Source organism: Poecilia latipinna, unplaced genomic scaffold (assembly GCF_001443285.1).
Source record: "Poecilia latipinna isolate Pla-1442-1.1 unplaced genomic scaffold, P_latipinna-1.0 Scaffold1940, whole genome shotgun sequence".
NCBI classification, from domain to species: Eukaryota; Metazoa; Chordata; class Actinopteri; order Cyprinodontiformes; family Poeciliidae; genus Poecilia; species Poecilia latipinna.
The window spans coordinates 95,149-113,547 of NW_015114556.1; the positions used below are offsets into that span (position 1 = coordinate 95,149).

An 18,399-nucleotide genomic window follows, 5' to 3' on the forward strand; every position below is an offset into this window, starting at 1 on the left:
AAAAGCTCATCAGGAATTTTGTTGAACACAACCAGTTATTAGGTTTAAGGGCAATTTTATTTTACTTTTTGACACAGGTGCACATTTAACTAGTAAAACTAAAATAAAATTGGTGAGATGATCTGAAACATTCAGCAGTGACAGGAAAAGGAAAAACATAAGAAATTTGTAGGAGGGAAAAGTTTTGACATCTTTATCATAGAAGGTTTTAATTAGTAAGAAGCAGCAATGTCTCTCTTTTACAACATTATTCAGTTTGATTTCTTTTTTCTTCTAATACTTTTGATTCTTGGACTTCATGGTTTCTGATTCTGTCTGCAGGTAAGAGCTGCATTCAAGCACAAAACCAAGGTTTGGTCTCTCACCAGCAGCTCCATAAGAAACGCCAATGTGAAACCATTCAACTCTGACATTGTAAGTGTCAACACTGATGCATTAATGTGCCAACAAAACTGGACCGTTTTGCTCCTAAAAGCCTAATGTTCCCTTTTCCTGTCTTGCAAAACAGATGAATGGAAACAAGGAGGGTGTAACTCCCACTAAGATGAACACATGGGACAAAAGCACCAACTCGGCCAACCGTTTTGACCTCTCCGCTGTGTGACAGGAGAGCAATGTGTGGCTCACTTGGGTGGAAAGGCAAACACTGGCCAGAGTACTCTTCCACTCTGTCATTACATGCAGTCAATTTGAAGTTGCATAATATGTTCACGCTTGAGGACAAACAGACTTGTTGGACTGTGCTTGATATTCTCCCACACAGAATGTTCCATGTTGCTCTCAAAGTACAGAAAAAAAAAATCTGATTTTTCAGGAGAGGTCCACAGGGTTAATGAGAGTAACCCAAATGCTCAAATAAACAGCATGGCGCATGCAGGAAACACAGCAGTAGCTAGCGGAGAGTTTGGCAGATGAGCTGAATCCGCAAATTTCTGAAGCAAGACCAGAACGAGCTACTAGGCCAACATTTGTGACATTGTTGTCTTAGTTTCTGCTAAAATAATAGATTGTAGAAAATCTGCTGCAATATTCCCTAACCCATCTTTCATCTTGCAATGAATGTTTAAATTCACAATAATGGCCTAAATTCTACACTCATTTCTTACACACACACACACACACACACACGTGTTTTTTTTTTTGTTTTTTTTTGTTTGTTTGTTTTTTTTACATTATGTGAAGTTACAACTAAGTGATTGGTAAAGCCTAAACAGACTGTGAAGCAGTTTCCCAGACTCTGCATAAATGGGACAATCAAGCCCCCCTTCATTCAATGGTTAACCCTTATTATCTTTGCTAAGCAGCGTAGAAACAAGACAGTCAGTTCAGGTAGAACAAGTTTCTGGCTACATTTTGAAGAATAACATTTTTTTAAAAGTACAGAAGACAAACAATCAGAATCAGCCTTTAGTTATCAGTGTACTGAAATGAGTTTTGCTTCAGTATAGCCCATCCAAAGAACAAAAGAAAAGACAAACGAACAACGTAAGGCATGTGCAGACAGGTGCTGCCCCCGTGGGAGGCGCTGCCCTTCCCTTAGTAGGCACATGATGTACATCATCTAAAGACATTTGTGTCTTTAGATGTGGAGCAATTGTATCAGTTTCTTCAGTTTCTAAAGTTTTAGAACTGATCTCACCAACTGTAAAAGGATTGAGAAACACACAAAAAAATGAGTCTTTCAGAGCACCTAAGAATCGGAAGAAGTCCAGAAATGAGCATAAACCCTGAAGAAACATCTAAAAGAAAAACTCCTTTCTCCTTTACATGTATTTCTGGTGCCAGTGTGACGTTTTGCAGCTCTCTTATGCACATCCTCCAGACAAAAATGAATACCCGACACCGAAACACACCGCCGCCGATGTCCGACCTTACATCCGCACAGACCAAAAAGACTGTGAAATGGTTTCCTGCTACATTTGAAGAATAACATTTAAATACATTTTTCAAAACAAAACAAACAACAAAAAAAACACAGAAGACATATAGAATCAGAATCAGGATTGAGATTCTGGGATGCTGTCTAAATCTCACCAAAGAAGACTAAATGGTGAGATTTAATCAAAACAATCAGAGTACACTTGGGCAACCAGACTGATGCCATTTTTCTTAATCATATAAATCAAATTGACAGTGGAAAAAAACTTTGAAAAGTTTTTTTTTAATTTCACAAAAAATGACCATTTTGATGGGATGAAACTCTACCGCATGTATTATTGGAATAATGAGAAAATGAGGCATTTACTTTGAGCAAGATGGGACCTAAAAGAACCATATTTATGGATATGATGAGCTATATAATCAGGTGACTAGTTATCTAGATCAAGTCTTTCCTTCTCTTAATTGTTTGACTATAATAAAAGTAGATTTCTTTCAATGACAAGACAGGATTAGCATTGATCTTTTCATCAAAATGATTTTGGTTTGTACAGTAAACGGTGTTACGATGACACACGCTGTTATTTGCAGGCAGGAATTAAGCACACTTTATTGTGTTTAGAAACAAACTTTCAGAATGTCCTCAGGACTGTTTGCATAATCGTGGACGAAAGGACCAAGAACACACAGTGTTAGTTTTAAACATAGTGTTATTTTATACTTTTAGAACAACGCAACACCAGCTGTTAATCTATTTTACATCACAAAGAAAAAAGTGCTGACTTTATCTAAGTAATTATGTAGTTGACACAGTATTAATATAGTTTCGGGGACAGCACAAAATAATATTACAGAGGAGTCTATGACAGTGAATCTAAAAGTCTATATTTATTTATGCTGTGATTCTGAATATTGTGTTGTGTAGCCTTTGAACTTTGTTACAGCTGCAAAATTACTTTTGTTCACAGTGTTTATTATTATTATTATTATTATTATTATTGTTATTGTTATTTTTCTTGAAAAATACTTGCTGGAATATTATTATTATTATTTTTGCAAATGCTTTTTAAAGAACAGTGAATACTTTTAATGTGTCCTACAAAATTCTGTGAAATATTTGTTTTTTTTTATGTATTTCTGCTACATTTTGCTAGATTTTCATGGTACAAAAAGTATGAATCGTGTTTTACTGCAGAGGGTTGAGATTGATTAGGGTTGGTGTTTTTGTTCCTTGATACTTTGTTAAAAAATGTCCTTTATTGTACACTGTGCCAAAATTTACTTTCTTATTTACTGTAAGTGGATCAGCACTCACTTTTTTAATATCGGAATAAAAATTAATATTTTAGCATTTGTGTGATTTTGGGTAGTTTTTTCCTGTAATGATACTTAATTTGTATATTCAGTTCTATTTTATTTAAAAAAAATATTTATGTCAAGAATTTGTCATTTTTCTTGTATTCAGAATTTTTACAATGATTTTCAAAAGTTTAATATTATCCCTTGCAGTTTGCAAAGCTGTAAGTATAAATTTCCTTTCTTTTAGGATTATAACTGTTATTTCCAAACACAGTAGCTCATAGTTTTGTAGTGAAAGAAAAAGAAGCACATTGTTTCTTTAAAGTGAAGATTTGACACATTGTTACTTTAAAGTGAAGACATTTATAAAACAATAACCCAAAGCCCCTTTCGTCACTGATTGGCTGTGCAAAAGCAGAAAAGTTCCTACAAAATACTGACTCAGGTAAACTGAACACAAAGGCATGACGCACTTTTCAGATTTTCATTTGTTAGAAATGTATGCTTTTAAAAACATAAATCCTTTCCCTCCCAGTTCACACCTTTCTGCTACTTTTATCATATAAAATCCAAAATGTCAAAAAGTTGGAGGGGTACTGTACATATAAAAGTGAATCCGGGGTGACTCAACAACAAATAACCTGACGGTTTCTTATAATCAAATAGTAGAAATTAATACTTTTCATCTATACATTTTTAAAACGCATATTAAACCTTAAATAAGGAGCCTGTTCTCGTTTGACATACAGGTTAAAGCGCATGTAAATTAAATTACAGCTAAATGTAGCTTCTGTAAATGGTTGAATTTACGAGATGTCCATGAAAGCACCACCAACAAAAACATCTTCGGCTGTTTGCGCATGCTCAACATGAGGCAAGAATAACTTGCGGATGGTTGGAGAGGTGAGAGGCACAACAATGTGTGAGCTCAGTGTTTAAATTCAAACGACCATACAAACAGGCTTCATTAAGACGGCTTTTTATCGAGAGACGGTTTTAAAGAAGCGGCTGGGACTTAGCTGGTGGACCGCTTGCATTTTACCCGCATGCGCTGTTGCTTACTACTTCACGTTGTTACTACTTTTTGTATTGACAGCGATACTTCGTCACGTTGTCGACAATTCCCACCAATATGAGGCTTATGAAACGTGAAGGCGGCATTTTTCATCCTTGACATGGAGCTCCCCGGTGTTTCGGCGAGTGTCTGCTTCAGTTGCAAAGTCATTCTCTCCCAGCTTCTCTGACATACTGTACTGTACATAGTTTTATGTTTATATCCATGGAGTCTGTTGGGAAGTTTGAGTTCAACAGGAAAGACTTGGTTGGTCACGGTGCCTTTGCTGTTGTGTTCAAAGGCAGACACAAAGAGGTACATTTCCCCATCTGTGGCAAATTCAGATCAGCCTTGAAAGTAGTTATTACTCTCTTTATTAATATTTTGTTTTGTTGTTTTCTAAGAAACGTGACTGGGAAGTTGCTGTAAAGTGCATCAACAAGAAAAACTTTTCCAAATCGCAGGCTTTGCTTGGAAAAGAAATCAAAATCTTAAAGGTAATGTGTTTTTCTCTGATGTTATGTATTTATTTTTGTGACTGTCTTCTATAGCACCTTTAACAACAGCAGTGTATTTTTAACCTCTTCCAGGAGCTCAAACATGAGAATATTGTCAGACTACTTGATTATCAGGTAAGGATGGCTTTTCTTATCACTGCTCAGTCTCACATGTATCTCCATGTTAGAGTCTTGACTCCCAGATGATGAAACTTGCTGCAACATTTCATGTGAGATGCTAGAGTCAGCCCAGACCAGACGGGCCTCTAAGCAGAATTTGATTTGGTAACTTTCCTACTATGATCACCCAACACAACTCAACGTCACTTTTTTTTCTCCATCTCATCTTTGCGTGAACTTTTAAGCATGGTGTCTGGAAAGAGACAAAAGAAGAAAATCATATTGGTTGACTGTACAACCAAACCTGCATTGCTTAAATCTTACAAGTCACGTGACTCACAGTACCTGGAATTGCATGTTTAGATATGTGTTTTTATAAACAAATTCTGATTGATGTTAATACTAAATAGTGTAGGAAAGCTATGACATAATATTTTTTCTTTTATGTAACACAGGTTTCTTAATTGTACATTCATAAACCTGGCTTTTTTTTTTTTTTTTTAGTTTTGTTGCTCTTGCTCTGTTGGTGTGTGGGAGCTCTTTGTAGGTACTTTGTTTGCTTATGCCTTTGGCCAGTTCTGCAAGTCACTTATTTTGTGCAACCACCATGCTGCATTATAATCTTAATCATCTAAGTGACATCTAAAAGTACAAACCTATCTTATATTGATCGATTGTTAGTCTGTTATGGCTATTACACAGCTAATCTCATGTTTTTTGGGGTTTTTTTTTAACTGGACAGGTTGCACATATTACACAGCACAAACCATGTGTTGGATGTGAGTTCACCCTCTGCGTTCCTCTTATCACCTTACTGACACCTGCCAGACAGTAGCCACGGCTAAGCTGATCTCCTACAATGTCTGACAGATGGCAGGGTACAGCAGGTCAAACAATGGATTAGAAAACACAATCTGAGTGTATCTATGGAGCAGAGACACACTAGCGCACAAGCTTTTTTTATTTAACCATGGTGGCCATAAGGTGTTTTCAACCTTTTTTCAAGTGGTAAACATATGTTAAAGTGGGACTCCAGGCAAAGTAGCTTTAACTGGATTGTGTAACTTGCTTTTCTACTTGTTGCTTTCCCCTCTAGTCATGTTGTACTGACACCCTAAACTTCTCGCACTTTCTGCCTCACTTGATATTGCCTCACTGGTCTGCTGCTGGTGGATTTATTTATTTATTTTTCCTTGTAATGGCTATAAAGAAGGGGTGCTGAATCGGGAGAAAGTCCTGGATGATTCGAGGGCTCGGTGCTGAACGCTGGGCTTTAGCTGGATCTAGTTTCAGGCTCCTGAGTTCTCCGTTACAGCCGTCGAGAATTTTAAGAAGTTGCTATAATGCAGGCCAAAAAAACCCGGGTGGGGTCCATCTAATGCATGAGGAGTCGTCACTTGTTGTTTAACCTGTCAGTGTGCTTTCTAAGACACTGACGGACTGTTGCATAATTTTCCATCTCAGTCCATGAATCAAACACTGTCTGTTTGTTCAATCATCTGATCGGGTTTTAGTTGCTACAGCTGTATTTAATAAAACATTCAGCTGATTATTTGTGTTTTCCATGTCAACAGGAGATGGGTGGATGTATTTATCTCATAATGGAGGTGAGTGGAGATTGAAACGGTGCAGACTGATTTATCTTTATGTTGAAAAGCAAATCGAATATATATATATATTTACATTCACCATGCAAATGTTACCTAGGCTTCTGTTAAGACTTGTCTGTGACTTGATTTCAGTACTGCAATGGAGGCGATCTGGCCGAGTATCTCCAAAGTAAGTGCACCCCAACACAGAGCTCAACGCTCAAGCACACATACCTTTTCTCCCCCTTTGTCTTCCTTCATACTACGATGCAAAGCAAAAAAAGGAGGATTTTAACTCCATACTCTGAAGGGGTTTACTAATAGGTTGGAGAAGTGTCACATGTTTCTTAGATTTTTGAGAACCTCATTGTTGTAAATATGTTGCAATATTTCTTTTTCTTTTACCTTTTAATTGAATGTTAGGATTTTAATTCAGGGACCCCATTAATATTTTAGCTTCAGATGATTACATGGAAAATTTACCAGACTTCTTTTTTTTTTTTTTTTTTTAAGAAATATAGGTATTTCTTAAAAAAATACCTAGTTAAGAGGCTTAATTGGTAAATTAAGCCTCTTAACTAGGCATTTCTTGAGTTTTGACTTATTTTTTTCTGGAGATGCATCGAGAAATTAGTTGTTGACCAGAATTAGACACTTTTTCTTTTTTCCTTGACCTTGTTGGATGATTATCCTACAAGATAGAAACTCAAAATTTCAATCTTTTTTTGTACTGACCAGTGAATTCACTGGTCATGTTTCATTCAGGCTGAAATGGTGAGGCGTCACCTCTGCTAATATTTAAAGAATTTATTAATGGCTTGCCTGAGGACGGCTTGAGTAAAAACCATCTTGAATGCTGTTAGTTAGGGTTCTTAAACAGAAATCAGAATTGGTGAAAGTCTTATTGAGGCCGGTCAAAGCTTTTAAAATAAAAAAAGCTGAGCTTTTAAATTGGCCACCAAATTCTTTTTTTTTTTGGCATCTCGACTACCTTTTGCTAATTATTTGACAATCAACACAAAATTTGTGGCTGTATACAGAAATCAGGTTGTTATTTCCCTGTTAGTCATAAGGTTGGGACTTTTGAGCTTTTACTTTCTCAACACTGGCCTTTAAACATGATTTGACCATGGAGGAGGTTAGATTTCCCTGCTCAGCGTTAATGTGCATCTATATATGCTGATGTGCGACCTTGAACTAATTCTGCTCCCTCTCTTTATTCTGTGAACCTCCTAAGTTCATGCCAAGAAAAGGCACATATAGCTATTTACAGCACAGCACTTCAGGAAAGGTTGAGGGAGCACCCATATGACCTCACCCATCTGCCGCTCACGTATCGCATGAGCCTCAGTGGAACAACATAGATGGGGGATGAGCTCAAGAATAAGCTACCTTAGTTTCTTTTTACTATAAGTAATTATAGCTCTGCTATAAAATACTGTGAAGCACATAAAATAAATAAAATTCTGCATGTTCCACATTTGAGCTGATCTAGTGTGTTTTCTCTCCTTTTAACAGCCAAAGGAACACTGAGTGAGGATACCATCCGGGTATTCCTGCAGCAGATCGCTAAGGCCATGAAAGTCCTGCAGAGCAAAGGCATCCTCCATAGAGACCTGAAGCCCCAGAATATTTTGCTCTGCCACCCAGAGGGGCGCAAGTCCAGCTCCATAAATACCAGCATTAAGATCGGTAACGGCTTTAGCCCATACTGTCGCGTTGACAATGTCTTTCCAAAAATGGGCTGCAGACTCATGCTGACTCTGCATGTCCTTCCAGCTGATTTTGGATTTGCGCGGCACCTGCAGCTAAACACTATGGCCGCTACACTGTGCGGCTCGCCCATGTACATGGTAAGTTCTCGCTCTGCCTTCCTGTGCCAGCAAGTTGTAATGCCCTTAAGCTGTAAGCGGCGTTTGTGTGAACACAGGCTCCCGAGGTCATCATGTCCCAGAACTATGATGCCAAGGCCGATCTGTGGAGCATAGGCACCATCGTATACCAGTGTCTGACGGGAAAGGCCCCCTTTCATGTGAGTGAAACCTCCAGATGCATAAGCACAAGAGAAATAACAGCTTTTTAAATGTCCTTTCCTTTACTTAATGTGTGTGGTGACTAACCCTTGCTCAGGTCCCCGTCATTGTTTTGTTTTAGGTCTTAGAGAGGGCGTGCTAACTACTGTCATAACTTGCTGTCTCCCTTTCATAACACAAACAAGATGACCCATAACACAGCCGTGGCAAACAATACGTCTATGGGATGAGTGTTGTAAGATGGAAAATGCTGGTGGAGTAATGAAGTACTGCTTCCAAGTAATGAGCCGTCTTTATGGAGGGGGGCATGCGGAAATGGCCGCGGGCCACTTCTCTAAACCCAGAATAAACAGCGTTTCACAACCCCACCTATTACTTTCTTCTATTCACGTGGCTGTTGTAGTCAAACTGTTATTTACAGACTGACTCAGATGTAACTTTAAACACAGGCACAGGTTTGACCTCAGTTTTGTTTTATTTCTGTCGGCCTGTATCATCCCATTCTTAATGCGTGGCGCTGTAATGGGCTGTTTGCTTTGCTTTAGCACCCAAGCCTATTTTTGTTGCACTTTCTGAGGTCGATAGGGAAGTTTATACCCTATGGCTGCCTCTGAGGTCATTGGGTTGTGTTAAGTCCAAGGGTTAGTCTGCAGCTCGCTGCTGCTTCTGATATTTTTATGGCTCCCTCGGTTGGGAGACCTTCCAATTTGTCATGTCTGTGTTTGGAAGTATCTTTTACACAGTAGTTATTGGAAATGACAATAAATAAACAAAGCTATGTTGGGGATATCGGGTTAGAAATGTTTTATGCTGAATTCTGAATGAGGTACGATGATATATTCATTTAGTACTACACAAATAATAAGCTGCTGACCAATATGGGTATTTTCAGTAAGAACTCAAGGTTGTAAACAGTTCTGTCATGTTTAACAATTAACAAATTTACTTTAGTGTAACTGATGGTACATAATCATTGTAATGCCTAACATATATCCTTAGAAATATACTTTTATTAGAATTATTACAGGTGGATTACAGTGGATTATTTATGTAATTCAAACTGTGTTATCTGACTCTAAATCCAACACAAATTAATCTGAGAGGACAATAATAAAAAAGTAGTGTGTTGAATTTTATTGCATCATATTCTGTTCTACTGTAATGTATTATTTCTAGGGTTTCTACATACTCTTTAAATGCTTGGATACATGTGGAAAAAAGAAAACTGAGTTTTGTCGTGGAAAAAATTACTTTAGCAAGAGTCTATATGAGAAGAAATAAGAAATTTATTAAAACCTTGCAAGGTGAGAACAGAAATACAGAGTGAAAGGAGTCTGTCAAGTCTGCTCTGACCAACAGTGGATCTGGCTTCCTTTTGTTCTGGTCAGAGAAGAGAGACTTGATTAGACAATAGGTATGAATCCCTGATTGTTATGTACCAAGGATTCTGTGGAGCCCAACACCGACGGTCTTGCCATTTGTCTGTTGTTAAGGAAAGGGGGTTGTTATTTCATGCTAAAGAGGGCAGATAGGTTCTGGGTTGGGCAAGTAACACTTAGTCTCCAGGATTAAGGAGCTCTCCCCTGCTGTTGTGACACTGCAGAGCTCTCTTGACCAATCTCATGATTAGACTATGTAGATAACCTAAAGCAGAAGAGGGGTGAGGAGCACATTATAAAGAAAGTTTTGGTTTACAGACATTTATATAATTCTAAAATCTAAAAATGATAATTTTTTTGTCTTAACTTGCTAAACAAAGCATTCAAACAGTCTTTTTTTTATATATATAAATTTTTCAGAAATAAAATGTATTGAACATCACAAATTGTGCTTTAAAGAACCTGCGTTTAGACTCATTTTTTGTTAGGTAGATCTGAGTTAGTCTAAATGTCCACAAAGCAGTGGAGTGGCCCGTCATCATTCTAACTAGTTAGGAGCCAACTGGAGCTTTGTACTTTTCCTTGATTTATGAAGCATAGATGATACAATCTAACTATAAAATGTTAACAAATTGCCAAGGTACGCGTTTCAAGCTCAAATGTTCATAATGTTGGAAAAACTGAGACAATTTTAAAATGGAAGAAATTCCAATCTCATCAAACTGCATCGAATCCTGACGTCTTATTGAAACACATAGAAGCAGAATGTGCTGCGTCGGAGGTTCCCTGTGATTCCAAACACATATTTTTCAGTGGCAGTTCATTCTTTGTTTTAATTCAAACTTTTCTTGTTTGTTCAGGCCAGTTCGCCACAAGAGCTCCGTCTGTTCTATGAAAGCAACGAAACTCTGCTACCCAGGTGACTGCGTGGCTTCCTGACCTTTCCCCCTACGCAATCCAACGCTCACGCATACACACACACACACACACACACACACACACACGCACACATACTCAGTCTGACAGTGCACACCATGTCGCCAAGAGCTGTGGCGCTGAAGACGCTAATTAGATTAAGAATTTCCATATTTGTGCAAGATTTACACACTGAAGCAGCATTTTTCTAATATATATTTATCACAGTGTAGGCAACATGCACAAATGGAACAGAAGAAAATTGCTCAACATATCCATATTTATGATTTACACTTAGGAGGGCATTTGAATTAATGAGGAAAGCGGCAAAGGCACACATCAGTTTAGCATGAGAGTTTGAGTGCACATATTCAGAACACACAGTTACAAAAGAAAGGCTTAAATTACTTTAGATGAAGCCTTTGTGATGGCTTGGCTTTACAATTCTTGTTTTGTTATTGGTGTATTGTGAAATGAAATAAGCAAATGTGACTTTCAACTTCTTCTAGCATCCCAAAGGAGACTTCAGCTAACCTAAGACACCTGCTCCTGGGGCTTCTGCAGAGAAACCACAAGGAGCGGATGAGCTTTGGTAAGTCCGTTCCTTTTAATCTCCCAGATTTGTATTTTTTTTTAAGTGTGACTTATGTGAACAGCATGTCAATCTTTTCACTTGCAGAAGAGTTTTTCCACCATCCTTTCTTGGAGTCAAGTTCGCTGGCAAAAACATGTGCGTACTGTGCCTTGTGAGTCGTTACCCCTTGTTGTAGTGCTGGTAAAGCTGCTGTACTTCAGCTCCCAACACGAGCAGGTGTGTGTTTTTTCAACAGGTTCGCCTTCTTCTGTAATCTCCTACGCCAACACTGGATCAGGCAGCTCTTCCTGCAGCTCCTCCACGTCTCAGCCCGCCTCGCCACAAGTATGTTCTCCAATGAAGAGAGAGTTCTCTGTAAAATAGAGGAATGGGTATGATTTGTTAGTTTTTCTGTGGAAGTGGAGGAAAAGTTGACATGCCGTATAGAAAATGGCTTTATTTCTAGAGGCTTCTAACTACATTTGTGCTTTCTCTGATTTGTAAACATCCCACTGATGCAGAAAATGCAGAAAATAATCCAAGTAACAACTTCCACACTGAAGATTGTCGCCATGGGTTTAGGAGTGGTGTCTTCATTGACTTGGAAAAAAGATCAGATTTTTTAGATTTCTGACCTGCCAGCTGTTTATCAAACCTGATAAAGCAAAAATGTTGGCAAATATTTTTGTGTATCTCTAATCATTTGACCCAGCATTCCGACGGAGAGCTGCACCTGCCAACACAGGACACCGCCGGCTTGCAGAGCAAAGCAAAAGCCACTAAAGGCAGTAGAAGCCCACCATCATGTGCTGAAGATTACGTCATGGTGCCAGCTGAGCTGTCCAATGTGACATGTGAGCATTCCTGACAGATATCTTGGTTATTTAATTTCTCGTTTTTACTTTTTTCACAGTCTGCTCGTCTGATTTTTATGTGTTGCTTTTTTTTTTTTTTTTAGGTGAGTACACAAGTGAGCTGGAAGATGGGTCTCCCACTGAAATTTTCCTAGCAATCAATAGGTGAGTTTATTGTACAGTTATCTGATTTAAGATTAAGTTTATCACTGTCAGAAATTACCACAAAAGCTTTTTTCTAAGCCAGTCTTACCAATCTTTTAAGGAGGTATCCACTGACCAGGAGAGGTTCTGAACCCTTGAGAAGGACACCAGTACATCCTTCTCTTCTGCACTCTCCCAACAAGCCCGTTAGGTAAAAGGAAACTATGAAGATCTAGATTTATATTGTTTTTCTTTTAGTTTGTTTTGTTTCTTAGTTATCTCACCCTAAATCCCTCCTAGCCACTCATTTCTTCGTGTCACACACAGCAATCCAGCTGCATTAAATGGCCGCAAATGCAGCCCGTCTGTACCGATTCCCGTCCCAACTCAAATTCACAACTACCAGCGCATGGCGCGCAATCTGCAGCCGGTCAATGTAAACCCGCTGCAGTGTGGACGGCGTCGAGCTTCGTGTCCAAGTGCTGTTGCCAACTTCCCAAAACTGGCAACAGGAGGAGCGCAACCAGAACAGTCTTCCCCACCAGGTAGCCAAACAGTTGTGTATTTTTTTTTCCTCTTGTGTATAACAAGATTTTTGCAAACATGGTATATACTAAATAATATTGTTAGCTACATAAAGCCCCAACAGTGACACCTGTATCATGTCAGGTTTATTAGTATAGCACATTTCAGCAACAAGGCGGTTGAAAGTGCTTTGCACTGTTAAAAACATAATACAGTGCAATTTTGTCAAATCCCTTCATCAAAATCATCGAGCAAATACGCATTGAATATGTTGATCAGTGTTCCAGTTACTAGGAATTAAAAGCAACTCTACACAGGTGACTTTTTTTTAGCCTTGATTTAAAGTTACTCTGTGTTTCAGCAGTTTTGCAGTTTTCTGGAAGTTTGTTCCAGATTTGTGGTGCATAGAAGCTGAATGCTGCTAATTTGCGTCCAGCTCCGGTTCTGGGAGTAGACTAGATTCAGAAGACCTGAGTGGTCTGGAACGTTGATACAACAACAGCAGATCTTTAATGTGCTTTGGTTCTAAGCCATTGATTTATAGTGATTTATAGACTAACAGAAGAATTTTAAATGAACAGAACCATACAGCCAATAGATATGCGTAGAAACAAAACAGGACACACAGAACTTTTCAGGAAACCTTTGGAAAGCAGAGCAGAAGGAATATAATTATTCCTATCTCTTAATTGTTTTTATATAGAAATTCTGAATAAGAAATATTTCTTTTGTTGTGCTGCTTTTATTGTTTTTTTGGTTTTTTGGATGAATGTAAAAAATGCAGCAAATGGTTGTCAGATTATTTGTGTAGTTGGAAGCGTAACCACAGCTGGTTAGTTGCAAAGACAATGATGCAATAACTGATTAATTTCCATAATTGAAAAGGAATTTTGTTAGATGTGTTGAGGATCATCTTTATCAGAAATGAAAACTTGGTTCACACATTTTGGGCGGTAACAAATGTGTCTGACACACAGAGACAGATCTAATTTATGACGCTAAGTGGACTTTTAGGTTTATTTAGTGATAAAATCTTCCCTTCTCCATGTGTTCAGTCTGACGCATTCAATTCTCGCAGCACTTGCCTTGCAGCTCGTCATGTCTGAGGTATATGAGGAAAAACACTCGTCATCCGATAAACAGATTGATAATGATGAGTTATGTGATACTCTCTGCTTCAGCTGGGATGACCCCAAAGACCTCTGAGCAGATTTTCCCGCTCGGCACAAGAACTGGACTGCTGACTGGTTCTCCCGATGCAGAGGTCACTCCAAGCCACAAGGTCAGCTGTGATGTGTTTCTAGACATGTGCTTATCAGGATTCCCATGCAGTTGTTTTAGATCTCAAATGTCCATTCTAAATGTTGGTTTTTTGGAGATTATAACACATAAAATGGGGGGTGGGAGAGGAAGGATATGCGGCTGCTTCGATAGAGGCAGTAGTTTTGAATAAAGCAGGAAATTAAGAACTTACAAGTGCATCCCCATTTATGCAACCAAGCCTATTTATCCAACATCCACCTCATGTTTATTAAAAGCAAAAAAAAAAAAGTATATCAGTAGGTATCCAGTTGGTTAGTGAAAGTTCTTTGTTTTATATCTAGTTCATAGTCTAAAATCTGGCTGGTTTTAAAACTTAGGATGTTTTTTTTTTTTGTTTGTCTTTTTTCTAACAGCATGTTCAACCCAGAAAGCCAAACCGAACCAGGACAGTGTCAAACCTGCAATGCCTCGATCAATCTCCTGCTTTCCAGAACAACATCAGCAGGAAGCCGGCCAATAAAAAGGGTCCCTTTAAAAGGTATCTTTTTTTATTAAAAAAAAAAAAAAACTTTTAAATGAAAATGTAATAGCATTGTGCCAAATTAAATACCCATTTAATAGTCGATATGTGAATGAAGTCTGTCTTTTATCTGAAAACACGTTGTCTGGTGTGTTGCACTGCAATGTGTCTGTCTGCTTCCAACATTCAGATCCCTCAGCACCGGCAGGCTTTCCGACATGCTGCTGAAAGCCGCCTTTGGAGCTAATTTGTTTGAAGAAGGATGCGATCAGGGCTTCACCTGGGAGATCAGCACTGATACAGCAGGTAAAAAGTACCACCAGTTTATGTACTTATAATCAAATTCACTAAGTTATTGTCTGTTCAATGTACTGGTTTTCTTCCTAAGGGTTTCTGTTTTTTGCCTCTACAGCTCCACCTACTGGATGTTATAAAGTTTTTCAGTTTTCAGACAGCCCGCCTCCTGCAGTTTTTGCCATGGGTTCTCCACCACAGGGAAACCTGCTCTCATGTAGGGGCTTTTTTTTTTTTTACCTCCCTAATAACTGGAATAACTGTATTTATTTTGAGTTTTCCTTTGGGGAGTTTGTAAATGAAGCAGGTGTTGTAATGTGTTGGAACTGTCAATATGTATTTCAGATTTCTTGCCAGCCATGTTCATGGCAGTAACACTGTTGAAACTTGCATTTTGCCTGACTTGCAGGCTCTCCCACCTACTTTAACTCCGGTTGGACACTGAACGCCTGCCCTCTCCAGCGGGGAAGCCGACGAAAAAGTGAGACTGAAGCAATGGATGCCATCCCAGAGAGCGGTCTGATTTTCCACCCTCCAGAGCTGCCTGAAGATACACTGATGGAGGTAAAGATGAATAAATTCTGTCTACAAAAATGACAAATTCCATATCTGAGGTTTAGCTATTTGTGGAATTTCATACGCGCTGTCTTTTCTCAGCAGGTTCATACAGATGCTCTGAGTGATTTACGCTTCACTTTGGCTTTTGTCAGCTGTGTTATGGAGTTGGCTTCCTCAAAAGGCCCAGCGCCGGAGGACTTTGGCAGTCCTGATATTTCCTTTTTAGAGCAGAGCATTGTGACAGATCAGATCAGTCTTCTGAGCAGAGAGTGGAGGTAAGAAGCATGTCAAATTAATAAATGAGTCACTACCTGAGTTGTATGAGGCCATTCCCTGCTTGTACAAAGTCAGAATGACGGGTCAGTCATCTTTTAAGTAGGTTATAGGAAACCATTCAACAGAAATCGTTACGATAGAAAATAGTATTCAGAAGCTTTGGATTTTTAAGTTTTATTGCATAAAGCCACATTTATTTGTGGTTTTCTATGACAAAAAGACACACATAAATGGATCATTTCAATCTAGATTTTTATTGATTCCATCTGCAAACAATAAAGTTTCAAGACCAGATTTGTAGGCAAACATCTTGGTAATATGATGAGTTGCTTAAAACTTGTGGCATGTTCTGCTTAGACTTGGAAATTAGTTTTTCCAAATTCCAAGTTGTAATTGCAACTAAGACGCGTCAGGTGTGACATCATTGCCGTATCTCAGCCTTGACTTGCACCATTGCAAGTCAAGGCTGAGAAATGCAACATTAGCCGTATAGCTTCACATTTTGTTTCATTAAAACGTGAGATAAGTGTCAGGCTCTGACTTACTTAAAAAATTATGTTCTCTCAGCATGTGCGCATGTGCAGGGGTTTTATGCTTGTAAGCCTTCTCTTTACAAAGTATTTCTTGTCTGCTTCCAGCTATGCAGAGCAGTTGGTGTTGTACATGAAAGCTGAAGAGTTTCTGTCCTCTGCACTGCATACTGCAAAGGAAAACATAAAACAAGGCCAACTCCAGACCTCTTTGTCAGTCAAACAAGGTGATATTATTGACATGGAATAGAAATTTTAACTTGAGTGTGATTGATTAAGGCCATCAGGAAGAATGTGAGGGTTTGGGTGGTATTGTCTTATTCAGAAGTGTAGGTAAGGGAAAAGCAAACAGAAATGTCTAAAACAGAATATTTAAGATTTTTGGCAAATTTGGTTTTAAACTTTGCTGGTGTTACACCTGTAGCATGTAACAATCAATTATGCATACATATAGACTGTGTATTTTGTATCTTTATATTTTGCACACCAATTGATCAAACACATTTGATTTTATGTTTTTAAACAATGCCTAAGATGTCAACATTGAAAAAAACTTTTTTTCTATTTTTCAGTGATCAGGAAGCTCAACAACTTGTACAAGAACTGTGTGACCTATTGTCGCTCCCTGAACGATCGGCTTCAAACCTTCTTGCTTGACAAACAGAAGCTCATGGACCGCTTCAATAGCCTCACAGCAGAGAAGCTCATCTATGGCCACACTGTGCATATGGTGAGCTCATCTTATAGTGCCAAAGCTTATATCTCATCAGATTCTATCATTTCTACATCATCAAGGGATGCTTATGTCAGTCCTTAAAATGTGTATGTACTTAAAATATTCAGATTCAATCTGCTGCTTTGGATGAGATGTTCCACCACGGTGCAGCGTCGGTGCAGCGCTACAATAAAGCTCTTCTGCTGATGGAGGGTCTATCCCGAATCCTCACAGAGCAAAAGGACATTGACAGCATTGAAAAATGTGGGTAGACACCAACAAACCAATATTTATCACATTGCTAAATTAGACTTGAGATGAGTGCATTTCATATGCGATCATCATTTGTTTTACATCTTTTCAGGTAAGAAGTGCATTGAGCGACGCCTTTCAACTTTGCAGACATAATGGTATCCATCTCCGCTCAACGTAAACGGTTCATTCAACACAGAAGGACTTTGATCCCATGTCGGAGAAGCGACCACAAGATTGTCTAATGTTATCCTACCATCCCATCTAACTGCAGCATCACACCAAAGGAGCCAATTTTTCAGCTTTATGTTCTTAAACGTATATTGTGTGAAAGATTTTAGGCCATTTGTTATTTTTATTGTGCTTCTATTTTTGTAGATCAGATGAGGAATTTGGGCCTTTGTCTGAAGTCTTTCTTAACATCCACGTGAGTGGGTGTATATTTTTGGATGAAATGACCAAATATTACGAGTGTGTAGCAATATTAGGAAAATGTGCCTATATGTATATAGTGGGCAAAATGAATGTAACTGAAACTAAAAAGTGCTTTGTTTTATTACTGTCAGTCCGTAAGACTAATTTTTGCATTGTATTCTGAAATGCACTACACGTCTTTTAAAATGAGTTTTGTTGGAACAGAACAAATCTCCTGTTTACTCAGGTAGCAATGCAGTCATTTACGTCGTTTTTGCATGTAAAATTGCGCATGTTTGTGTGCACATTATTTTATGTTTGCTGATGTTGCTTTTTGATGTTTGTTTGGATGAATACAAATTTTGACTGGTTATTGAAGTAGTTTTTGTCTTTTAAAGGACATAAGATTTTAACAATTTAGTATTTTGTGACGATATTTTAGCAGAGGAGTGGTAGAATTTACCCAATTACCTTTTCTATTTTCAAGAGTGTTTGATAAATTTGCAAAAAATTAGTTGTAACACTGTGTGATGAAAATAAATGTCATTTATTATCTATGATAATAAAGGCCATTTCTTCTTAATCATTTTTGCGCTTTATGTATTCTTTTAAATAAACATCTTAATTTCGGTTAAAGTAGCATCTCCTTAATTCCTGACGGATTTAAAAGTTAACCATAACCTGTCAAGCTGAAGAAATTGTGATTATTTTGCTAC

The 18,399-nt window shown here is 38.2% G+C and overlaps 2 protein-coding genes across 6 annotated transcripts in view; both read left to right on the forward strand.

The window, feature by feature from the left end:
• adgrd1 (adhesion G protein-coupled receptor D1) overlaps positions 1 to 1,113 on the forward strand; it is a 42,221-nt gene extending 41,108 nt beyond the window's left edge. For all 4 annotated transcript variants that reach the window (XM_015015667.1, XM_015015669.1, XM_015015671.1 and 1 more), the window contains 2 exons: positions 322 to 414; positions 509 to 1,113. In XM_015015667.1, coding sequence (XP_014871153.1) covers positions 322 to 414; positions 509 to 604 — 189 coding nt within the window. In that variant the 3' untranslated portion in view covers positions 605 to 1,113. The remainder of the gene's footprint in view (positions 1 to 321; positions 415 to 508) is intronic.
• A 2,931-nt stretch (positions 1,114 to 4,044) lies between these two features.
• On the forward strand, positions 4,045 to 18,266 carry LOC106935279 (serine/threonine-protein kinase ULK1). 2 transcript variants are annotated; one of them, XM_015015675.1, is made up of 26 exons: positions 4,045 to 4,546; positions 4,636 to 4,728; positions 4,822 to 4,863; positions 6,423 to 6,455; positions 6,591 to 6,627; positions 7,956 to 8,129; positions 8,217 to 8,290; positions 8,368 to 8,469; positions 10,710 to 10,768; positions 11,274 to 11,356; positions 11,444 to 11,494; positions 11,595 to 11,683; positions 12,051 to 12,192; positions 12,297 to 12,357; positions 12,458 to 12,547; positions 12,664 to 12,881; positions 14,043 to 14,143; positions 14,538 to 14,662; positions 14,835 to 14,950; positions 15,057 to 15,155; positions 15,348 to 15,502; positions 15,599 to 15,771; positions 16,411 to 16,529; positions 16,875 to 17,032; positions 17,146 to 17,281; positions 17,382 to 18,266. In XM_015015675.1, the coding sequence occupies exons 1-26, from the start codon at positions 4,445 to 4,447 to the stop codon at positions 17,423 to 17,425; spliced, it is 2,676 nt and encodes an 891-aa protein (XP_014871161.1). In that variant the 5' UTR covers positions 4,045 to 4,444; the 3' UTR covers positions 17,426 to 18,266. The 2 variants fall into 2 exon arrangements, with proteins under 2 accessions (XP_014871161.1, XP_014871160.1); XM_015015674.1 differs by having other exon boundaries at positions 4,046 to 4,546; positions 15,596 to 15,771.
• Positions 18,267 to 18,399: the final 133 nt, after the last annotated feature.